This window comes from Ambystoma mexicanum, chromosome 13, assembly GCF_040938575.1.
Source record: "Ambystoma mexicanum isolate Mex_15411 chromosome 13, UKY_AmexF1_1, whole genome shotgun sequence".
NCBI classification, from domain to species: Eukaryota; Metazoa; Chordata; class Amphibia; order Caudata; family Ambystomatidae; genus Ambystoma; species Ambystoma mexicanum.
The window spans coordinates 317,712,518-317,737,923 of NC_090938.1; the positions used below are offsets into that span (position 1 = coordinate 317,712,518).

The 25,406-nt window shown below is 48.7% G+C and overlaps 1 protein-coding gene across 4 annotated transcripts in view; it reads right to left on the reverse strand.

The window, feature by feature from the left end:
- LOC138521176 (ubiquitin carboxyl-terminal hydrolase CYLD-like) overlaps positions 1 to 25,406 on the reverse strand; it is a 2,059,174-nt gene that overhangs the window by 23,219 nt on the left and 2,010,549 nt on the right. For 2 of the 4 annotated variants that reach the window (XM_069633781.1, XM_069633782.1), the window contains one exon: positions 8,637 to 8,687. The exons of the other annotated variants lie outside the window; for them this stretch is intronic. In XM_069633781.1, the coding sequence (XP_069489882.1) occupies positions 8,637 to 8,687 (51 nt within the window). The remainder of the gene's footprint in view (positions 1 to 8,636; positions 8,688 to 25,406) is intronic. 4 annotated transcript variants of the gene reach the window in all.

Sequence of the window (25,406 nt, forward strand, 5' to 3'; positions counted from 1 at the left end):
ACAGAACTATCAGAATAATACTCTTTTGTTAATCATGAATGCCACTCATGCAATTTTAAATAGAACCAATTGCTGGATCTGTTCACATCTACCGCAACATGGGGATAAGGGGCTAGGTTGGTATATTCATCCTTTACCTTTGACAACTGCTTGTTATGCTTCTCTTAGAGCACTATTCTTTGGCCGATGGAATGACAGCATCTCAGGGAACTTTGATGGTACAAATTTGAATAGTTTTGAAAAGCATGTTTTGATGCCCCTGGGATGCTCGCTTTTTGCAAATAGGAGTAAGCCATACGTTGCTTCTGTTAGGCCCTCTGATAGATTGACTCGTCCTTTTCAGCCTTTGATCTCTTTCAAAATGGCTCCTATAGGCAATAAGGATGCCACGCCTCCATCTTATTCTGTTAACCATAGCCCCGATTCAGTATCTTTCTGCATACAGAGGAATGGAACACGGTCAATGGGTAATTTTAGAAAGTGCGCAAACGTTGCGAATTTGACTAGTGAGAACAGACCTCTGTACGTAGGCGAACCAGTCTATTTTCTTTGCGGTAATGTGGCATTTCCATGGTTGCCCAGGGATTGGCAAGGAGCCTGCTATTTAGGGATTCTACTACCTGGGGTATTTATTGCCAGTACTACAGAAATTTCGAAAACTCGTCCACGACGAGGTGTGAAAGGGGATACTCCAGCGCAAACTCTAGGAGACATCATGAAATCCTTTGTGCCATTTTTTGGGCAAATTACGAATTCAGAAGATATCAGGGGACTAGCGAGAGTATTTGAGAGAACCATCAACCGGACCGCTGACATACTCTATAATATGACGTTAGAACAGAAAGCGATGAGATTAGTGGCTCTTCAGAACCGGATGGCATTAGATGTCATTCTGGCTCAGCGTAGAGGAGTATGTAAATTAGTGGGGTCCGCTTGCTGCGTTTACGTACCAGACTCCTCTCCAACGATCTTTAGGGCTATCCAAAATCTACATGTTCTTAGTTCAGAAGTACATGTTCCTGAGGGAAACTGGGAACTTAGTGCATGGTTTTGGGACCTCCTACGGTCGTGGGGATGGAAGTTGTTTTCGGCCCTGCTGATTATCTTGGGAGGTTTTCTATTCCTTTGTTGTTGTATACAGTGTCTCCCTGATATATGTTCAGTATTAGGGGGTTGTTGCGCACAAGCAACAAGTATATTAGGGCATAAAATATACGCCCCAGATAAGGTTTCCAAAGAGTATGTGTTGAAGGAAACTCTGGTGTCTGATCCAATGGCAATAGATATGTGCGACAATGATTCGAGGTGTATAGACGTTGAAATGCGGAGTTAATCGCAAAATGATTGAAGGTAGTTTAGCGCTTGGCATAGGCCAAAAGGAGGGTTTGTTAGAACTGATATAATATTGTTTCGTCCTCATTGTATATGTTGGCCTATGCCCAGTCGCTTTGCGAGGAAATTCGTATTGCAAGGTCGTGACCTTAAGTAAATCAAGCCTCCATTTTAGGTTAAAGTAAAGCCGCCATTTAAGTTATTCGTACAAAGTCACCCTGTGGCCTAAAATGGCCGTCTCGTGTTCTCTTGTTCTTGCTTTAACCTCTCCAACCTCTTTAGGGGAGTTAATGTCATGTAGACCTTGTCCTTCGTTGACCTCGGTGTTAGACAGAAACCTGTGCAGTTCACTTGGGGACCACTGCAAAAGATTTAGGACTACAGGTGTTGGCAGTAAACCCACTTGGTAGCAGTCTGTACCACCCAGATTTACCTGGTAGCTGTGGCTGAGCAGTCAGACTTCCCTCAAGAGTTAGGCAGTATGCAAAGTATACACAATAGGCACTCAGATACAATAGCACAAGCAAACATTGGCCAGAGCTTTGGTATCAAAGTATATAATTATTTATTTAAAAGAAAACACACTTATTGAAACACTCCAGCACTATTGTTGTAAATCACTCTAAACACAATTACTATTATTATTATATACACTCCTTATTCCTTATCAGACAAGTCTTAGTTAACACCACTTATTTCCAGACAGAGGTGAGTGCTTAACTACAGATGGCACTCCAATAAGTTAACGAAAAGGGAGGGAAAAAGGCAGAATGTAGGAAAATACACCACACTAATACTTAGGACCTCTTAAGCAAGGCAGGAAAGTCAAAAGTTACTTGTGAGCCAAAGTCCATAGGCCGGGCCCACTCTTGGAGAGAGCAGGGCACAAATGCACCCAAGATCACACAATGACAATAGGCTTAAAAAGTCTTGCAGGGAGTTCAGAACGGTTTTAGTTAGGCTCAGAAAAGTTTAGCCAGGGTGTCCCAGGCTAACCCAGGGTCGAAAGCCAGGGACTAAATCTACCCCGTACAGTCGGTTGCAAGGGAAGCCAGGCGGAACACGGTACCTTATGTGAAAAGGATCCTCCAACGGGGGCAGTTGTTCCTGGCAGCGGGTGCAAGTCACGGCGTCGTCCAGAGGAAGAGAAGATCTCGTCGTGGAGGAAAGATGAAGGTCGTTGCACTGCCAGGGAAGAGACCAGCCGCAGAGTTTTCCGGTTAAAGGTACTACCCTTTGATTCACGGTAGTGGTAAAACGTGGTATCCCGGTTGCCGGGGTGCTTGGCACAGGCAAAGCGACCACGAGATGGCCCAGGAAGCGAAAAAGGAAGCAGACTGGTTATCCCCACCAGTCGAAGGAAGAAGACTCTCCGGGCTGGAGATCTCCTCTGTCGTTGGGAAAAGTGGTGAGACGGTTCAGCAGGGCTCCACCGGTGGTGTTGTCGTAGCAGGTCGGCTCAGCTTCTCCCTCGTCGGATTCTTAGGTCCTGCGGCGACTTCTCAAGTTCCAGTCCCCAACGCCCTGCTTTTATGCAGAAAACCCCCATTCACTCAGCCTAGCTGTCACTCAAACATGCTAAGTGGTGAGCCGGCCGGCTCACCACTTGGGCCAATCAGGACAGAGTGCGACTTGAGTTGCCTAGGCAACTCAGTCCAGGGTGCCTAAATCCCCCTCCACCCCTCCTAAGTACCCCAGACAGAGTGCCACCACTTTGGAGGGCTTCTGTGCAGAAGCCCGCCAAAAAGTGGAACAAAGGGCTCAACTTGGTTGGAGTCACAGAAGCGAACACAAACGCCATTTTAGAACCGAGTTCTGGCAAAAAATGCCAACCCGAGAATTAATTTTAAATAAATAAACCGGCGGTATGTTCGAGGCTATAGGAATTAAATAATTAAAGTTGGTAGCCTCGAACAATGGGAAATCCCATAGGGGTATATTCACGGTCGAATATAAAAAGTAGTATCCACTGCCACCAGCCAAAACTCGATCAGGGGGGACGGAGACGTGCCCCCTCGACTAACAGACCCCGGGGCAATCGAATTGCCCCGGCCAGTACGTCCACAATATGATGGTTTGTACTGGTTCTGTTCAGAATTTGACACTAGTAAAGTCAATGGTGACTTTACATGTCCTGGGAGACAGTAGTCAGTCCCAGGGTATGGAGTCTATACTGGGGGGTCACTATGACACCCCTGTGTTACTGCACTGAGGGTGCTGTGTAACACACATCACAAAAACACATGAAGGCCTATGGAGTAAAAGACCCCATAGCCCATTAAACACATCTAGAATCAAAGAGACACACTCAAATCATGTCCAAGAGTGAGGGTAAAAGAGTCTCACTCTTGGCAGGAGAAAAAAATAAACCCCAAAAATACAGCAAAGCTGCTGGGGGACTCACTACGTTAGGAATTTCAGCCTAAACAGAGAATTCTCCCTAACACTCGGGATCAGGGGATTACTTGAATCGGCGATGTTAACCTACAAGTATACAAGAACAATAACGCTACCCAAAACACGATATGTGAAACATCTGTATGATCTGTATTAAAGCAATATGTAACGAGTGTAAAGTTAAACCTAGAGAATAATAGTGTGTGTTAGCAAATATGTTGAAAAGTATAACGCATGCACGAGATATGTAAATTAGGAACGAACCTGGCGTGATCCTAGCCCAGTACATGATTAACTTGAAAGAGGCTGGACATCGTTATAACGAACTGTATAAATACGCTGATGTCCAGCTAGCAAATCCTGCTCACTGCTCACATTGAACCCTGCTGGTGGTCTCTGATGTATTGACGGCCAAATAGCTATTTGTGTACTTTGTTTGGTAACTGTTCAGTTTTGTAATAAAGATTCTGGGAATCTTTACAAGCCCGTGTCGGTGTATTTCTCTTTGCATGGTGTAAAGCCTTAATGTTGCATTTTTCTGATTCCACAGCACTTCCGGAGAACTTCCACGGATGCGCGCACATGCTGCTAAAGTAGGTACCTGGGTAATGGAGGGCGGAGCTAGTCGCTCAGAGCAAAACAACTTCACCAAAATAGCAGGAAAAGTCACGAAGCAAAGCTTCCAGGAGAATCCAGATAGCAAGGGCTCCACGCAGCTAAGCAGCACTTCTGGAGTACTTCCACAGAACTTTAATATTGATAATGCTTTATTTGAAGAGGAGCTATTAGGTAAACCTACATCTTTGAATAACAAAAGGATATGTGTTTTAGAGTTACATTATTTTTAACTCGCCTAAAAAAAGACAACATTGGGAATGAAAATTACGGTTTTAAGCCCTGTGACATGGCCAGAGTTGTGGCCCTGTCAAGGCGGGGAGGAAGCCCGATCCCCAACACCTTACCTTGGTGCCTAGGTGCGGGCAGGCCTGCTCTTAGCCCCTTCTTACTGTGTCTGGTGGCGGCGCGAGACACAGCGCGAAGCCGAGGGAGACGCCGGAAGCCATGATGGTGCTGTGGCAGTCTGCATTCTGCCGCATACCAACACCAGAGTGCTGCGGGATGCGACGAGGTACGGAGGCTTAAACAACACCAAGCGCAACTCAGGGAGAAGACAGCGCCTTCAGCTGGCTGTGCAAGCTGCAGACTGAAAAAATTGGAAAAAAGTCCCACTAAACCACCAGGGTATTTTATTAACATTAATGTCTCCAGGAAGGCCATGGTAACCCACTAGGCCACCAGGGAGGAAAACTATTGGAGTGAGGTGGTCTGTGGAATATGTGTGAGTGAGTGGAAAGTGTGAGGATTAGAGGTAGAGTAGGAGTAGCAGGGCGGTAGTGGTAGTGGAGGTGGTATTAGTTGTGAGAGTAGTAGAGTGGTGGTGGGAGTAGGCAGTGGTAGTTAGAGGTAGTAGTAGACAGTACTAAGTCTTAGGTAGACAGTACTAAGTCTTAGCGAGTGGTAGTGGAGTAGGGTGCATTAGTGACTAGAAGAAGCAGAGTGGTAGTAGAGGACGATAGCACAGGTTACGCACAGAGTAGAAATAGTAGGATTAACAGAATTATAAGTGATACAGTGAGTGGGGGAATGGGAGTGACTAGCCGAGTAGAGTGAGGCAGAGATTACAACAAGAAGAATAGTGAGAAACAAGGAAGTAGAGTGAGAGGAAGAAGGGAAGTGAATATAACAGAGGTAGAGGAGTAGTTGGAGGCATGAGCAATAGTAAGAAAAGAAGTAAGATCAAAGGTGGAATCGCAGAGTGAGGGATCAGAGGGACAGTGATCTGGTGGGAAGAGAATAACTGAAGGGTCACGTACAAATGGGTGTGAGAAAATCGAGAGTGACACCAGGCGGAAGAAGGCCCCATCCCTTCCTCCTTTGAGACTACTAAGCGGGCTAGGCTAGGCAAAGCCTAGAAAACCCCTAGAGAGTGAGACAGCCACTGAATCAGGGAAAGCCCAGTGTAAGTGTAACTCAGGAACAAACAGACAGGTGTTACCATTGACTAGTAGTAACATCTCAGTAAGGATGCCTGGGCTAGGGAGGTAGGCAAGACAGGGGAAGTCGAGATAGACCGGGATGGCCCTAGCGCCAATTCCCCCAAGGTCCCGCCTAACCCTGAGAACGATCTAAAATTCCCCAAGTTGATTGTAAAGATCCAAAAAAAACACTTGGACTTGATATACGAGTCAGCGTGGTTCTTTGTGGTGGTTGCCCCATCACATCCCATACAAATAATTTTCTTCCAAATTAAAGAAAATGGTATTAAATACTCCTACATCAAATTCTTATCTAGAGCCTTAGCTTGACCACCAAGCTTTGTATCTTTCGATTCTTTTAAAAGTGCTTCAAGTTCATCTTCAGTTTCAAGCATTTTTCTGTAAGAGATAAGAAAGTAAATCCTGCTGCAACTTTCTCCAAGCTACTGTCTTCCCCATAGTATTCAACAGGGCCATTTTGTGAGTCAATGTTCAGAGCTCCACAGAACTGCAATACATCTCCACAGAGCATCTATCAGTGCTTTGCCACTGTCACACTCATACTTGCTTTAGTACTGGAAATGCTACATCCATCAGCAACCCCTTCCAAGTCACAAACTCAGGGGTCCTATCTGCCCTTCATCTCAACTGTCATCAAGCAGAGGGCATCATAAACAAACGTTTACAGGTCTAACAAATATCACCAATATGCACCATGAGCGTCAGCTGATCAACATGATCATCCTGGAATGCAACCTTTGGTGTGATGGTAGACCACAAGCAGAGATGATAAGAGTAAGTCTCGGGTGTACTGGGGATGCGTTTTTATCACTGCTTGCATATTCTAGATCAAAAATACGTATTTTCACAGACTCCCGTTTGCTTGTTCATTAAAGAAATTCTATTTTAATTAACTGTGCAGTTATTACTTGTCCAGGTGGAGCCTGATATGTCATTGCACACTGAGGCTACCTTTTGCCCTCCAAAGAATTAGCAGGATGGACGCATAATCCAGCAAAGCTCCATCTGTGACTATTCCCAAAGGAACACTGGTCTCCTTCACTGGACTATATCCATATTGGATCTTTTTGATAATCGTAACATCACATTTTCTTTTTCGGTATGAAGCATCACAGCGCAATTCCGAAATATCAAATAGAGTAGAGTCTCACCATAATGGTCTTTGGGGGACAGGGTATTTGACAGAATCAGAACTATTTTGAAAAGCCTTCACTCGCTGCCTTTAGAAGTCAGAATGTCTTTCAATTTGTATCACATATACAGCTATTGACGAGTTGAGACCCATATATCTTGCAGAGAAAGTTAAGATTTCTAGGGACTCTAGAAGCTTATGCAGCAAGAAGATTTTATGGCTTGAGGTCATCAGGTTTCAATGTTCAGCCACTCTTAAGAGATTCCTCTCTGGCTCTTCCCCTGGAAATAGGTATCATACCTGATTATCTGAAATGTTGCAAATTCCTAAAGTCTTGGTTATGGAATTCAATATTTTAGCGTTTTGTTTTAGCCTGACTGTTTTATTTGTCTTTGATTTATTAGCACCCGGCGCGGGGGAGCAAGCCAATGGGTTGCTCGGACTGCGGGTTGGATCCCGAGAGCCAAATCTGCATTCCAAGCAACCTGAAGGCTCCCCCCACCCTCCGGTCCCTTCCGTTTCCACACCCATAGCCCACTTACTCGATTCCTGCCGTACACCATGGAAATGGAAAAGGGGCCCACCTTCCATCTCCATGGTGGCCATCTTTGGTAACTATTTTATTTGAATGAATGGAACGCCACAAGCGTGTCTCGTTTATTCAAACATAACTACATTTCAGTCATTAACCCAAGTTTTAGGTTGAAAACCCAGGGTGCTAATAGCAATAAAACCTGATCTGGCCATGGCCCATCGTTAAGCTAACTTGGGTCCTGGACCGTTACCGCATGATCCGGTCCAGGTTTTATTGCTTAAATAATGTTATGTTTCATTGTCCTAATTGTATTTTATCTGGACTTTTGTTCAATTTTGCAAGATTAGTTTTCTCAGTACAATGTACAAATGCATTGTTTTTGCATGGTTTGTGCTTTATAAACATTTGTAATAAATTCATGGCAAATGACAATGCCAAACATTCTGGGATACCAGTAAAGAAAGTGCACACAAAAACATTGCTACTGTGAAAATGCTACTGTCCAAATACAATCATGCAGCATTGATATTTTTTTTGTATATATAATTCAAAAACCTATATACATTCAATAAAATAGAAAATACAAATGAACCTTGTTTCAGGGAGAAGGTCCAGGTGTTTTTGCCCCACCAACCATTAAAGTTATAGAGGCACAATCACTTACAGACGGTAATGAACACCATCACTAACTGAGCACAGAAAGGGTAACATGGCAGAATAAACAGGGTACCATTGTTGAGGTGCATTGGGGCAGGCTAAGGGAAGCGTGGGAAGGATATCCAGGAAGCAGGTGCATGGAGATGGGATCAGGACAAAAACTAACGACAACTGTGGGAGCCCCTGTACTGAAAACAAATAGACAAATAACCTGTTCTCACGGATGATTCCAGCTCAGGACGATCTACAACTATGTTTTAATTCACTGTACCTGTCACAGAGAAGAAATAGCCATTTGCATCTCAGTCTGGTCCCACCCACAAGAACAGACCGTGCTAGACAATTCTCTTCTGAACACCAACTTCAGCCCCCAAGCAGGTGTTTCTGTCTTGTTTGAAAACAAAAGGTGTGATGGCTGGAAGCTTTTGAATTATTATCAGCCTCTTGCATTGCTCTGGGCAACCCTCCAGACCATTGTTCTTCGCCTGCCAAGCCATTACAAAAGGGGAAGGTTTAAGTTACTTACCTGTAACTATTGTTCTCCAGCAATATTCCCTGTTGTCAGGCTGACCATCCTCTGTAAAAGAAAAAACAGTTTCACTTTCACTTTAAAACTGTATTTCTCCTCTAAACCAAATCACTGTCCCCTACGTCATACTGCCCCCATCCAATGACAGTCCTCTCCCTAAGCCCCGCCTCTGGCAGCCATCTTCAGATTTGGTAAGCATGTAAAGTGGCAGTATGACCAAGAAGAGCTTCAGAGGGGCCACAGGGAGGGTTTGCATGTGAATCCATGACAGACCAATGCTGGAGAACAACAAGTTACTTACCAACTGTAACGTTCTTTCGATTGGATGTTCCTCCCATGTATTTCTCAACCGTTGCTATTAGTATCATCAGCTTTGCTGCTTTGGAAAAACTTTTTCGACACCAGAGGGTGCTGTGCTCGATGTTGTGGCATCAATGTCTCTCGAGGGCTGCCGTAGAGTGTAGACGTCATCCGCAGTATAAATGGCTTGAACCACGCCTGTTGGCTTCAGTTCTGTTTTTTCGATCTCAATTGATGAGTTGATAAGGCGTACCCTTACACCGCAAGCTCTCAAGGAATATTGAGTGTAAAATACATAAATTGTACGGCAGGGTAGGTTGGGAGGGTCGATGAGAAACATGTGGGAGGAACTCCAATCAAAAGAATGTTACAGTTGGTAAGTAACTTGTTCTTCGAATGTATTGTGTCCGTCCATGTATTCCTCATCTTAGATAGACTCCCAAAGCAGTGAAAATTTGGAGGAGGGCGTACTAATTAATTTTATTCATGGACTGAATGTGGAACGGCCTTAGCAAAAAGACCCCCTTGGCCTGAGGTGGAATCTAAACAATAGTGTTTCACAAAAGTGTGCATTGATGACCAGGTGGCCGCTGCACAAATATCTTGCACCGGGACACCCCTCTGAAGAGCTGTTGAATTCGCCCTGCCCCTAGTGGAAATAGCCCTTAGCCCATCTGGAGGTTCTTTACCTGCCAGCTTGTAACACTGTCCAATTACTAAAATTATCCATCTGGATAAGGTCAGTTTCGTTACTGCCAGGTCCAATTAGGGGCCGGCGTATCCAATAAAAAGTTGGTCACTTTGCTGAAATTTTGCGAGTCTAGAAATATAAAAGCGGAGAGCCCTTTTTGGGTACAGCCTGTGGAGCCTTTCTTCCTCCTTACTTGCATGAGGGGGAGGATAGAAAGATGGCAATGTGATCTTTTGAGACAAGTGAAAGTCAGAGACTATTTTTGGTAGAAATGAAGGTTTGCCTTTAAGTATAACTTTGTCTATATGGAGGATGGTGTGAGGAGGCTTACCAGAGAGAGCCTGTAACTCACTCACCCTGCGGGCTGATGTAATAGCCACTAGTAGGATTGTCTTCAAAGTGAGAAGCCTTAGTGGACAAGAATGCAAAGGCTCGAAAGGAATGCATGTAAGGAATTTTAATACTAAATTTAGATCCCGAACAGGGACTTGAAATGGGACTGGAGGGTACACGTTAGTGAGACCCTTTAAGAATTGCACAATCAATGGAATTTTAAAGTAAAATACCTCTTTTGAGGAGCGCTTAAAAATAGAAAGCACAGCTAAGTATCCTTTTATTGTACCAATCTGGAGGCCTTGATTGACCAAATGTAATAGGAAAGAAAGTACCATAGGTGTTCCACATAGGAATGGATCCACATTCTTATCTTTGCACCAGTTACTGAACTTGTTCCAACGACATTGGTACAAAGATTTGGTTGCTGGTCTTCTGGCCGAAAGCAAAATCTCCATTACGTCGTCCGGGAGGTCCCAATCCTTATATCTCAGCCTCTCAGAAACCACACCTGAAGGCTGAGTGTCTTGATCTCTGGATGGAGAACCCGACCTTCCTCTTGCGAGAGAAGATCTTCTCTTAGTGGAAGACATATTGGAGGGCAGATGGACATGTCCAGAAGGTCTGGGTACCACGTCCTCCTGGCTCAATCCGGGGCAATTAGGATCATGGTTTTCCAGAACTTTCTCAACCTCCTGATTACGTGAGGAATCATGGCGACTGGAGGAAACGCGTATATTAGTGGAAATTCCCAGTGCACTACAAACGCGTTCCCTCGAGCTCCTCATGGAGGAAATTCCCTTGAGCAGTACAGTTCGCACTTCTTGTTGACACTGGTCACGAACAGATCCACCTGTGGGGTTCCCCAAAGTGTGAAGATCTCTTGAAGGACTTCCTGAGCTAGCTCCCACTTGTGGGACACTGTGCTGTGCCTGCTCAGAGCATCCGCCACCATGTTCTGCTCTCCGGCTAGGTGAACTGCGACAGAGATTCCTTCTTGCATTGCCAAGAACCAGAGCTGCATTGTCTCTCTGCACAGTAGTAGTGGCCCTACGCCTCCTCTCTTGTTGAGGTAGTACATGGCCACTGTGTTGCCCGTCACTATCAGGACATTCTTTCCCAGTATAGAGGGCAGAAAGGCCTTCAGCGCTGGTCTGATTGCCTACAGATCCAAAAGGTTGATGTGTAGTTTGGACTCCGATAGAGACCAATGACCGCTGATTGTCAGATCGTTGGTTGGGCTCCCCACCTTGTGAGTAAGGCATCCTTCACTACTGTTATCTCCGTCCATGGTTGCCAAAAAGATTCTTCCTTGAGAATATTGTCCTTGCAAGCCCACCATAGAAGATCTTGAGCCACCCTGGCCATAACTTTCAAAAGATCTCACATATAATCCCCTGAAAATTGGTACCATTGAGTTCTGAGGGCCCATTGAAGGGATCTCATTCTCAATCTGGCCTCTGGCACCAGAAAAATGTAGGACGCCATGAGGCCCAGCAACCTCAGAAAATCGAAGGCCAGCAGATGCTGGGCATTCTGGAACTTTGTTACCATCTGCAGAATGTGATGAGCTCTCACCTCGGGAGTATCCAGGAATGCTCCGATGAATTGGAGTCTTTGGAATGGTATCATATTTGACTTCTTGTAATTGAGGGAGAAGCCCAGTCTGAGTAAGAAGTAGCAGGTCATGCTCAGATGTTCCTGGGCCTGTTCAGGTGAACGTGCCCTGATTAACCAATCGTCCAGGTAAGGGTAGACATGAATCCCACCTCTCCTGAGACTCGCTGCCACTACCGCCATCAGCTTGGTTAAAACACTCGGGCAGAGGTCAAACCGAATGGCAGAACTTGAAACTGATAGTGAGAACTGCCGATTGCGAACCTCAGGGACTTCTTGTGCTTGAGATGGACTGGCACATGAAAGTAAGCATCCTGAAGGTCCAATGATACCAACCAGTCCTGGAGTTGGAGAGCCTGAAGGATCTGAGAAAGTGTTACGATCTTGAACTTGTCCTTTCTGAGGAACTTGTTCAAGTTTCTTAAGTCCAAGATGGGTCTCAATCCTCTGTCCTTCTTTGGGATGAAGAAGTATGGGGAATACCAACCCTTGTTCCTCTCCGCTACAGGTACACGTTCTATTGTACCTATCTCTACCAGTTTTAAAATTTCCTGCAACAGGAGCGGATCTGGAATTTTGACAGAGTTGTATCCCGGTGGATGGACTAGAGGCCTTTTCTGAAAAGGAAGGCAGTAACCTTGAGCCACTGGTTCCAGTGCCCAAACATCTCAAGTAATGCCCCGCCATTCATTCAGATGCTGAGAGATCCTGCCTCCCACCGGGGTCTTGTGGGTCAAAGCCTCAGAGTGGCTTTGCGGCGGCTGCAGCAGCAGCTGAGGGGACAGATTCCACTACTGGGGCTGATCTAGCACCCTTTCCTCGTCCACCCCGAGGACATTTTCTTTGTCCTCTTTGACTAGCATGCCCTTTTCCTCTTCCAAATGAGGAATAAAAACAAAAAGGACGACCCCTCGAGGAAGATGAGCCTGAGTAGGAGTGTTGCTGAGGTTGCCGTATCGAGGCGCTAAGTGACTTAGCCGTCACCTTAGAGGTCTGCAGCTTCTCCAAACTTTCATCCGCCTTGCTGCCGAACAACCTCAAGCCGTCAAATGGCATATTGAGAAGTCTGGCCTGCACATCCGGTGCAAAGCCCGACTTTCCCAGCCACATAAACCTGCGTAGCACTGTGCTAGACGTCATGGACCTGCTGATGCTGTCAGCAGTGTACAGTCCTGATTGAAGGCATTCCCCCATAGCCTCCTTTCCATCTTTCACAATTGCAAGGAAGCCGCCTCTTTCCTCGCCCTCAGGAATGTGTTCAGCCGCCGCACTAATACAATCCCACAGGGTGTATGTGAATCTTGCAGGGTGCAAGTCACATTTGTTGACTTTAAAGCCATACTGCTCGAAGAAAAAATCTTGCAAGACCAGGCATCAATTCTCTTATAGTCCCTATCTAGGGGAATAGAAGGGTACGCAGATTATTTAGTGGATGTAGCTGCCTGGACTACTAAACTTTCAGGTGTAGGATGCTTAGTTAAATAGTCGGGGTAAGAGGAAGAAGGTCTGTATTTCCTAAAACATTTTTTTTGTTGACCACTGGTCCAGATTCCGGGGTTTCCCATGCAGCCAAAATCTTCCTCTGAAGAGCTTTGCGAAAAGGAAGAACAGGATCCTTTTGAGGACCTTTACTGTGAATGTCCATCATGTCTTCCTGTTTGTAGGTGGGTGAATTTCTGTTCCAGCCCATGAACTCCACCACCCTATTCATAATATTTCTATATGCTTAGTCTGCATGAACAGCAGGGTCAGGTTTGTCGAATTCCAATTCAGGTGATGTGTCTATACAACTAGCTGTTTGGAGACAGTCAAAGAGGTCAGACCTTTTGGACTGAGGGTCAATTAGTTCTTCAGGAACATCCCTTGTACCATATTTTACCCCAAAAGGCGAAATCTCCTCTTCCGAGGATTGTTCCTCATAAATAGAGGCCATAGACTTTAAAAAGTATTTTCTTGGCACAGAGTGAAAATGTTTACCTGTGGTTTATGAGGGCATAGACCTTGGAAATCAATGTTGCCCTCGACAAAGGGGTCAATGGTGTCGATATTGTTGATGCTGGCTTCGATAAGGTCGAAGGAGCTTTAGATGTAAGTGCCGTCGAGGAAGGTGTCGACGCTACCTTCGACACTGGCATCGAGTAAGTCTTCGACAGAGGTGTTGAGGAGACCTTCAACAAAGGTTTCGATGACGGTTTGGCACCCAACGCCATTTTGTCTGGTGTCGCCTTCCGTTTCTGCACCAATAGGCCGGTCTTGCTCTTTTTATGAGGTATCGCAGAGGTTTCTCTCAACAATTTTCCGCCGGATTTAGAGCATCTAGTCTCTGACCTTTCTCTATCATCTTTAGAATGAGCCGGGGCATGGTCTTCACACGATTTCTTTGAGGGGGCCGGGCTGTATCCTTGAAGATTTGCATCATTGAGGCCCTAAAAGCCTCCCATTTTCTAGGGTAATGTTTTGAATGGGCAAGTGATAACCCCTGTATCAGAAGACGAGGACGAAGAAGAAGAAGGAGGAGATCAGTGATGCCTCTTCTTCGCTTTCTTCAAAGACAACAAAGATTTTCTTGACTGATTTCTTACGTCGGGACTTCTCCCTAGACTCTGCAGTCTTTTTTTTTCTTTGAAGAGGCCTTAGAAGATTCCTCCCTCACCACCAATTTACCTTGTCGTTCCTGGAGAGCTTTATTCGTCATAGCTTGACAGGAACCGCATTCGTCAACTCGATGGTCTGGACCCAAACACCAGAGGCAAACCCGACAGGGGTCAGTTATAGACATTTTCTGCCTGCAATTCTGGCACTTTTTAAAGCCAGTTTTAGGGATAGAAGGGTTAGATGAGGAAGACATCTCGAAAGACTGAAGAGCCGTTTTCATACACACAAAGTGAAAGCTTTCAGAAAAATGGAACTGAAGCCAATGGGCGCGGCTCGAGTCATTTATACTGCGGATGACGTCGACACTCTACGGCAGCCCTCGAGGGACATCAATGGCATGACATCGAGCACAGCACCCCCTGGTGTGGAATTTTTTTTTTTCAAAGCAGTAAAGCTGATGATACGAATATCTAAGATGAAGAATACGTGGGAGGGCACAATCCATTCGAACAATAGTTACAGGTAAGTAACTTAAACCTTCTCCAGCATGTGGTCTGGCATGGATTCACATGCTCATGAATAACAAATACACAGCAGTACACATTACACAACCATGTGAGGTAGCAAGGCTCAACAAAAGTAATCAACACTTACCCCTGGAACAGACTCACCTCAAGCGAACAGGTTGCGTAGCCGACTCTGGACTCCTCCCTGTAATCCCTGTCAACGCAGTAGAACATCGTGAAGGTATGCATGGACCTCGACGTTGCAGCCCTACAGATGTCGAGCAGGGGTACACGAGAAAGGAACGCCATCATCGCTGCGATTGTTCTGGTGAAGTGGGCTCTCGGGTGGCCCGGAAGAGGCCAGTTAGCTAGCCGATGACGGTGCACGATGCAGCCGGAGAGCCATCTTGAGATGGAAGCCTTGGACAAGGCCTTCCCATTATTCACAGGTCCAAAGTTCAAAAACAATTGAGAAGTCTTCCGAAAACTGTTTGTGCGTGCCACGTACTTCAAGGCACAAGCAACATCCAGCAAATGTAGGGTCCTCTCCACCGGCGACCGTTTCAGGAAGAAAACAGGTAACCCCAAAGGCTTGTTGAGGTGGAATTCAAACAGAACCTTCGGCATGAAAGAAGGGGCGTACGCAGCACCAACCTCGATTCATGGAAAGTCAGATATGGCTGCTTGCAGAATAGGGCGTGGATCTCAGCCACTATTTGGCTGAGGGGATGGCCATGAGGAATGACCTTTTCCACGAGAGAAACTAGAGTGGGGCTGGATGCATAGGTTCGAAAGGTGACCCATTAGTCTTGTCAGGCAGTTCCCATGCGGGGCAGGCGCCTTCACCGGCAGGAAAGATCTTCCCGGGGATCTGGTGTAGCATGAGATGGCCGCCAGGTGTCCCTTGATGGACGCGTGAGCCAGACCAGTTTTTGCCAAAGAAAGAAATTATGGAAGAATCCGTGGGGGCGTGACCCTCAGAGGGGCAATCATCTGCGACCAGCACCATGTAGAAAAACGCTTCCACTTATGGCCATAGCACTTCAGTGTTGACGATGCCCTTGCTTTGGCGAAGAACTCCCTGCAGTCTGCTGGCAGCTCATAACCTCCAAACTCTAAGGCTGCAGGAGCCATTCCTTCATGTTCAGGCATCCTGGGTTGTGATGAAGGATTGTGCCTCCCTCTCTACTGAGCAAATCCGGAATAACCAGCAACTTGACTGGAGGCGAAGCTGACAGGCCGAGTAGGTCCTAATACCAAATCTGTCTCGGCCACAGAGTCTCATCGTGCACTGACACCGTCTGAGTGTGTTGATCACACGTAGGAGGAGAGGAAACAGGGGAAAAGCGTACAGAATCAGACCTTCCCACAGGAAGGAAAACACGTCTGCAAACTCCTCGGTTTGTGGAATCTGCTGGCGAACATCTGGCATTTGGAGTTTTCCGCCGTAGCAAAAAGATCGATCGGGGGTCAGTCCCATTTGACAAACCGGTGGTCCACCTGATCCTGATGAAGTTCCCACTTGTGGCAGGAGCGCAGTTCCCTGCTGAGGGAGTCTGCAATGGTGTTCTTGACACCTTCCAGGTGAAGAGGGACAAGAAACGTCCCTTGTCAGATGGCCCAGTGCCACAAGTGCTGAGCATCTTTGGAGAGCGCTGGGGATCAAGTGCCCCTTTGCCTCCTAAAGTAGAACGTGGTGGTGTTTTCCATGAAGATCCTCACCACCTTGCCCTTCAAAGACGGTCGGAAAGACTTGTGGGTCCAGAACACTGCCCATAGCTCCAGGATGTTGATGTGCAGATCCTTCTCCTCTGGAAGTCACAGACCTCAAGCGTGCAGACGTCCGGTGTGAGCGCCACCAACCTTCCAGAGAGGCATCTGGTATGGCAGGGTATGAAAACCCATCCCCTGGGTGAGGTGGGAGCGCACCCCCCACCACTCTATCGCCCGCCGGAACTTCTCGTTGAGGGGGATCTTGTCCGCAAAGAACAAGTTACTCTCTTACCTGGTAACGTTCTTTCGATGGGATGGTCCGATGACGTATTCCATATCTATGACGGGTAATCACCACAGCTGTGCTGCTTCGGAACATTTTCGGCGTCTGCGTCCTGCGTCAATGACGTCGATACGCTGTCCTCGAGGGCCTCCGTCGAGCCGACGTCACCGGATGTTATAAGTAGGACGCATGACGCCCATAGCCTCAGTTGTAGTTTTTTCCCCAGAACGTGTGGCACCAAGCTTCTGCCAGTATGACCACAGAAAGCCTTGCGGAAACGTAAGCTGCAATCGCATAAGAAATTCTGTAGCGGGACAGGTAGGGAGGGAGCGATATGGAATACGTCGTCGGACCATCCCATCGAAAGAATGTTACCAGGTAAGAGAGTAACTTGTTCTTCGAGGGGATTGGGTCCTCCGACGTATTTCAAATCCATGACAGACTCCCAAAGCAGTACCAACGTATGGAGGAGGGAAAAGAATTGCAGAGTAAAGGACCGCCTTGCCAAAGGCCAGATCCTGCCCATGGATAGAATCTAGGGAGTAGTGTCTTACAAAAGTATGGACCGAAGCCCAAGTGGCTGCTTCACAGATGTTACGAATAGGAACACCCCTCTGCAGGGCAGTAGAGGCAGCCATACCCCTAGTAGAATGGGCCCGTAAGCCTACCAGAGGGTCCTTACCCGCCAACCGTTAACATTCAGAAATTGCCAAGATAATCCATTTAGACAAAGTCTGCTTAGTAACAGCTTGTCCCACAGCCTTCCAGCGTAACCTATAAAGAGCTGATCGTCCACTCTGACCTGGGATATGCGTGAAATGTAGAAACTTAAAGCTCTCCTAGGATCCAACCTATGGAGCCTCTCCTCTTCCTTACCAGGAAGTGGAGGAGGATAAAATGCCGGAAGAACGACCTTCTGGCTTAAATTAAATTCCGACACCACTTTCGGAAGAAAGGAAGGACGAACTCTAAGGACAACCCTGTCCTTATGAAAAACCATGAAGGGTGGCTTAACAGAAGGTGCCTGCAACTCACTCACACTGCGAGCGGAAGTAACCGCAACTAAAAATACAGTTTTAAGGGTTAACAGTCTCAAAGTACAAGAATGTAAAGGCTCAAATGGAGCACCCATTAGGAATTTTAGAACAAGGTTCAAATCCCAACCGGGCATCTGGAAAGGTGACGGTGGAAACACATTAGTGAGCCCTTTCAGAAACTGAGAAATTAAAGGAATTTTGAAATAACAATACTCCTCAGACGAGCGCTTAAAAATGGACAGCGCCGCCAGGTATCCTTTAATGGTACCCACTTGCAGGCCCTTGTGGGCCAAAGAAAGCAAAAAAGACAGAACCACAGCAATGTCACATGAAAAAGGATCCACATTCTTAACCCTGCACCAGTCACAGAACTTTCTCCAACGGCAACGGTACAGGGACTTTGTTGCAGGCCGTCTGGCCGAAAGCAATACCTCCATCACGTCTTCAGGGAGGTCCCAATCCTTATACCTCAACCTTTCAGAAGCCAAGCGTGAAGGTTGAGGGATCTGAACTCTGGATGGAGAACCTGACCCCCCTCCCGTGAGAGCAGATCATCTCGGTAGGGAAGACGACGTGGAGGGAAGATGGACAAGTCGAGAAGGTCTGGGTACCACATTCTCCGGGCCCATGCCGAAGCAATGAGGATCATCCGGGAACCGAACCTCTGTAACCTCCCCCAACACTTGTGGGATGACGGGGACTGGAGGAAACGCGTACAGCAGTGGGAAGGACCACTCCACCACGAACGCCTCCCCTAAGGCTCCTCTTGGAGGAAATTCTCGCGAGCAAAACCTTTCTCACTTCTGGTTGACACTGGAGGCGAAGAGATCCACTTGTGGGGTCCCCCAAAGGGCGAAGATCTCCAGGAGAATCTCCTGAGCCAGCTCCCACTCGTGAGAGATCGTGCTCTGTCTGCTCAGAGCGTCTGCCGTCTTGTTTTCGTTTCCGGCCAGATGAACTGCCGAGATTGAAACGTCCTGCTGGATGGCCCAGAACCAGAGCTGCATCGCCTCCAAGCACAGAGGAAGGGACCCTGCCCCCCCTTTTTTTTGAGGTAGTGCATGGCCACTGTGTTGTCCGTCAGAATCAGGGCATTCTTCCCTCGCAAAGTCGGCAGAAAAGCCTTCAGGGCAAGCCTGACCGCCCTCAGCTCCAACAGATTGATATGGAGTCTGGACTCCGACGGAGATCAACGACCGCTGACTGTCAACTCGTTGGCATGAGCTCCCCATCCCGTGAGGGATGCGTCCGTCACGATCTTCACCTCCGGCCAGGGTAGCCAAAACGGAGCCCCCTTCATCAGATTGCCTTTGACGGCCCACCACAGAAGGTCCTGGGCGACCGAGGGCGGCACCTGAATGGGGTCTGACAACCTGCCGGAGGACTGTGACCACTGCATCTTGAGAGCCCACTGCAGAGATCTCATCCGCAGTCGAGCCTCTGGCACCAGAAGAATGCAGGATGCCATGAGGCCGAGCAACCTCAAGAACTTGAACGTTGGGAGACTCTGGGCATGTTGAAACTTGTGCACCATCTGCAGAATGTGATGAGCCCTCACCTGGGGAGGGAAACACTGCCCCAGGGATGTGTCGAGCACTGCTCCGATGTACTGGAGCTGCTGGGTTGGCGTCAAGTGGGACTTCTTTAAGTTGAGGGAGAAGCCCAGCTTGTGAAGGCAGTGGCAGGTGACTGACAGATGATCCAGGACTTGCTTGGGAGAGCGTGCCCTGATCAACCGATCATCCAGGTAGGGGTAGACGTGAATCCCCCCTTTCCTGAGATGCGCTGCCACCACCGCCATGAGCTTGGTGAAAACCCTAGGGCGGAGGTCAATCCGAACGGCAGGACCCGAAACTGAAAGTGCGAGTCGCCAACTGCGAACCTCAGGTACTTCTTGTGCTTGGGATGGATCGGCACATGAAAGTAAGCGTCCTTGAGGTCGAGAGACACCAACCAGTCCTGAAGTTGAAGGGCCTGGAGGACTTGAGAGAGAGTACCCACCTTGAACGTGTCCTTCCTGATGAGTTTGTTCAAACCAGGCAAGTCCATGATGGGTCTCAATCCCCCGTCTTTCTTTGAAATAAAAAAATAAGGGGAATACCATCCCTTGTTCCTCTCTGCTACAGGCACCAGTTCTATGGCGCCTTTCTCCAGCAGGGCTTTGATTTCCTGCGCAAGGAGCGGATCGGGGCTCTTCAAAGAGAGATTCCCTGGTGGATTGTCGTGAGGCCTCTGCCGGAAAGGAAGACAGTAGCTGTGGGCTATGATCTCCAGAACCCACACATCTGAAGTAATGGCACGCCATTCTACAAGATGCTGTGCCAGCCTTTCCCTAACCGGCGAACCATGGGACATGGCCTCATGACTGAGCTGAAGTGGCTGCGGCATTGCCTGAGGGTAAAGAGGCAACTGCCCGAGCGGCCTTGGCACGTCGAGTACCTTGTTTTCCACCCCTGGTACTCCTACGGTGGCCCCTTTGACTTGCAGCTCCTCTCGATCTACCAAAAGATGAGTAATATCGAAAGGAACCTCCCCTCCATTGCTGTCCCCTAGGACGAAAAGGCAGAGGTTGGCGAACTGCAGTGCTCAACGATTTCGCTGCAGCTTTGGAGGTCTGCAACCTCTCAAGGCTCTCGTCAGTCTTGCTGCCAAAAAGATGTTCACCATCAAAGGGCATGTTGAGAAGCAGGGCTTGCACATCATGAGCAAACCCCGACTTCCGCAAACACGCAAATCTGCACATTACGGTGCTCGCCGCCATGGAACGGCTGACGCAATCTGCCATGTCCAGACCCGACTGAACGGATTCACAAATGGCATACTTGCCATCTTGAACAAGAGCAAGAAAGCATCCCGTTCCTCTCCTTCGGGAATATGTTCAGCCGCCAAAGAGACACAATTCCACAGAGTATGAGTGAAACGTGCTAAGGAACACACAGAGTTGGCTGCCTGTAAAGCCATACCCCCTGAAGAAAACACTTTCTTCGCCCAGCCATCAAAACGTTTGTCGTCCCACTCAGGAGGGATGCTAGGGTACAACGCCTGTTTTGCCGGGGACGTAGCCGCCTGCATCACCAAACTCTCCGGAGTGGGGTGCGTAGTCAAGTAGCTGGGGTCGCTACTGGCTGGACGGTATTTTTTCGGCAAATACTTGCTCACCGCCGGAAGACTCTCCGGTGCAGTCCAAGCCGCTGCCACCCTTCTTTGCAAGGTCATATGGAATGGCAGTACCGGGTCAGTTGGTGGACCTTGGTCAAGGATATCCGTCGGGTCATCCTGCAGAAAATCCACTGGGGGCACAGACCACCCCAAGTATTCCGTCACCCTCGACATAAGGCACCGGTACGAGGACTTGGCGGGCGTGCCAGGCTTAGGCCTACCGAACTCAACGTCCGGAGAGGTGCCCAGACCACTGGCGTTGTGCAAGGACTGACGCAGGTCTTCTAGCTGGCTATGCCCAGACATGAGTTTGTCAGGAACCTCTTCAGGAACCATACCTTCATCAGACCCTTCATCCACCTCAGAGTTTAATCCAGAGGCTGGAATAAATCCCTGGATTAGGGCACAGAAAAAGGCTCAAATACAGGCCTTACTGTCTTCTGCAGGGCCTTTCTCAGAGTTTCCACCGGTCTCCGGGGCACCTCCGATAAAGCCTCCTTGAAAGGTGTCGAGGCCGTCGACAGAATCGGCGTCGACGTCGAGCGTGGCGCCGAAGGCATCGACACAGACCTCCAGGGCGGACAGCCTGGGTGCCGATGGCGTCGACGGCTTCCTCGGAGGCGGAGCCTCGAGAGAGTCCTTCGACGGCCTCGGCGCCGATGTCTTCTTCAAAGACTTCACAGGCTCCGACGGTCTCGAGGGCGTCGAGGACCGGGACCTGGAGCGGGCATGGCTAGAGCGATCCACCTTGTCCGACCGGGACCTCGAAGGTGCCCAGTGATCGCGACGACCACTCGAGCCCAAAGGCGTGCGAACGGTGTCTCTAGCAAGTTCCCTGCCGGCGACTTTCGACGGCACGGACGGAACGGAGCCCTGCAACTGAAAAATCACCATCATCTCCTTACGAAATGAATCCCATTCCGAAGGAGTGGAATGCTTGTTGGGACAAGCAACCCGTCGAAGGGGGGGGGGGGGGAGTCTTGGGATGCGGAAGGCGACCGATGACGGCGCTTCCTGGAAGGCCTCGAAGAGGCAGAGGAATGGCAGGACCCACTCCGGGACCGAGACCCCCCTGGACTTACACCGACGATGCGGAGAGTCGCACCTCGAATCGTCAGTCGAAAGCCCAGCGGATTTCAACTTCCGGGGCTTGGCCACCATACCAACAGAAAGCTTCTTCTTACGCTCCCGCAAGGCCTTCGAAGTTAACGACTGGCAATCGTCACAATCGTCCTTGGCGTGGTCCTCACCGAGGAACCAGAGGCAGGCATCATGCGGGTCCGTCAGCGACATCTTGGAACCGCAGTCCCGACACTTCTTGAAACCCGGCGCAGGGTATAAGAAGACGAAGACATCATGGTAATTTTCACAAACTAACAGGTTCGAAGAACCGAAAGAATAGAACTCAGAAGAACAGAGGCGCGCCGAGATCTCCGAAGCGAACACGTTCGCGGAAAAAACAGAACTGAGGCTACTGCCGTCGTGCATCCTACTTATAACATCCGGTGACGTCGGCTCGATGGAGGCCCTCAAAGACAGCGTATCGACGTCATCGACGCAGGACGCGGAAAATTTTCCAAAGCTGCACAGCTGTGGTGATTACCTGTCATAGATATGGAATATGTCGGAGGACCCAATCCCCTCGAAACTCTGGACACTTGTATCCAACGTGCATCCAAGAATTCCTGTAGGGGTCACATCTGCAGCCTGTAGAGATGAACGAGGTAGATGCAGGACGGCATCATGCCCAGCAATGACTTGATGGCCCGAACCGTGGCCATCTTCGTCGACCATAGTCACTGCACCTTCCCTTGAATGGTTTGTAGCCTCTCCTCTAAGGGTGACGACAGGCAAGCCACTGTGTTGAGCCTGACACTGAGGAAGCAGGACTTTGGATAGTTAATGGAGAATCCCAGCTCTGTCAGTAGTCGGACGGTCTCCTTCTTTGCTCGTTGGCCAATTCCCGAGAGCGGGCGTGTATCAGCCAATCGTCCAGGTACGGGTATACGTGTATGCCCTGCAGGCTCAGATGAGCTGCCACCGGGGGACAGTCATTTTGTAAACACTCTTGGGGATCGATTTCAAGCAGAATGGTAAGGCTTTGAACTGGGAGTGTCGGTCTTGCACCACGAACCGTAGAAACATTTGTTGTTTCCTGTGTATGGGAACATGGAAGTACAAATCCTCTAGGTCCAGTGATGTCAAGAAATCCCCTTCCTCCAGTTGGCCGAGCACGTGTGGCAACATGGCCATCCTGAGTGTTTGGGACTTCAGTTACTTATTCAGAGGGCGCAGATCAAAGATGGGTCTCCAACCCCCTGTCTTCTTTCTGACCAGAAAGCATCTGGAATAGACTACGGAGCCGTTGGGGAAAGATCTCTATCTCCCCTTTCCGTGATATGGCTTGCTCTTCTTCCAGGAGCTGAGAGATGGGCTGCTCCTGATGGGGAACCGGTGGAATACATGGGCCCCTGCGGTGGAACTCCAAGGTGTGTCCCTGGGCGAGAGCTTCCAGCACCCATCTATCGTTGATGAAGATCTTCCACTCGCTGATGAACCTTGTCAGCCGGCCTCCCGTCGGGGTGCACGAGTGGGGGCCAACGCCTTGGCCTGTTCAGGCTTGCATGGGCGCCGGCGCCCTGCACTGCGGGCGACGGCGATGCTGACCTCCGCTACCGTAGGCCTGGGAGTAACCCTTGTTGGCTTCCTGGGTGGATGATCAGGGAGGTTGCCTGTATGATGTGGAGAATCCATTGGATGATCTGCTCGAGTTTCACCTGGAGGAGCGAAAAGACGACGAGCGATGCTGCTGAAGAGTGCCAAGGCAAAGTGGCATCTGCGTATCAGTCTTTATGGCTTGAAGGGATATGTCGACCGGCTTCCCAAACAGACTTTTGCTGCCAAAGGGCATGTCCAGCACCTTCGCATGAACGTCCTGACGAAAGTTTGCAGCCTTCAACCATCCCCGTCGTCGAAGGCAGACTCTGTTTCCCATCTGCAGGAAATGTCCACTGCCACCATAATGGCATGGTCCGACGCCACCTCCCCTTCCTGAAAGAGGGCGAGAGCTTCCATTTTCTTGTCGTTATGGAAGAATTCCAGGATCGGGCCCGGGTTGTACCAAAGTTCCCAGTTGTTTCGGGCCAAGATAGCCAGAGCATTAGCTGCCTTGATCGTGGATGCCGCAGTGTAAATTACTCTCTTCCCCATGGCATCCATCGTTATAAGGGTGAACTGATGATGATGAAGCCAGGTTAGCCAAACGTTTCCTTGCGGCAGCCGACACTACCGAGTCCGGCGACGGTTGTGATCTGAAGCAATTGGGTGCATAGTCCGGCACCCTGTATTTCCTCTCCAGTCTGTCTCGTTTGGTTGGAGTCGTGCAAGGATTTTTCATGAGGGCTAGGCCTTCCTTCCAAATGTCGTCCAAAAAGGGTGCTGCCATGATCATTTTCATCTTGGACTCTAGTCGCTGATACACAAAGCCCTCCTGCTTGGTTTCCTCGGGCACCAGCTGGAGCAGCTCGGAGGCCCTGGAGATCGAGTGGCATGATTCCACCTCGTATAGTGGAGAGACTATGAGGGGCGTCCAGGTGTGGCGATTCGGTGTCTGCCGGGATGAAATCCTCATCTTCGTCGGTTTCCATGGCCGTCTCCATACCAGTGTCCGTGTGAGTATCCGGGTCTGCTGGTGGAGTCGGGGTCCAAGGTGGTGGAGGAGGTTGATGTGGAGGTGTCGGATGACGCTTTCTCTTACGCGGAGGCTGATCAGGGGCCTGCGGCACCACAGGAGTCAGTGCAGGGGGCAACCTCTGCTGGATCTCTGTCACTAGGGTGTGGTGAGTGGTAGGGAGAATTCTCCAGAATGGCTAATTTCCCTTACCTACTGAGTCCCTCCGCAGCTTTGCTGGATTTCTAGGATTAATTTTTTTCACCTGGTAAGAGTGCAAGTCTTTTTTTCCCACTCTTACATGTGTTTTGCTGTGTGTGTTTAACCTTTTTGTGTTCATAGACTGTGGAGACTCACCTTCTCCACAGGCATCATCTTTTTACTGTGTGTTACACAGCACCTTCAGTGCAGTGACACAGGGTTGTCTTTTAGACTTCCCAACTCGGACTCCATTTTCTTACATGGAGTACTGGAAAGGGTTAATACTTATCCCTTTTTGTCCGTTTCTCTTGGAGCATTGTTTCACTCCCTTTTCATCAAGACTTGGCTGGTGGCAGTGGTAACTACCCTACTTTTCCTACTGCGGTTATCTTAAATAACCTTGGCATTGTTTTAGGCTATCTTGGTAGCTTCGAACTTAAACCCGCTAGAACATATATGTTTAATTTCGGTTCCGGCTGGGTTTATTCGCCATTTCTTTTTGAAAATGTCTTTCTCGTGTTTTACTCTGCGTGCCAAACCAGGTTTGCTTCCTTTGTTCACTGTCTTTTCGCAGGCTTCTACGCAGAAGCCCTCCTTAAGCGCCTGTATGTGTGGGGGGGGCGGGTGGGGGGAGTGTGAGGGAGGGGTTTAGGACTCCCTAC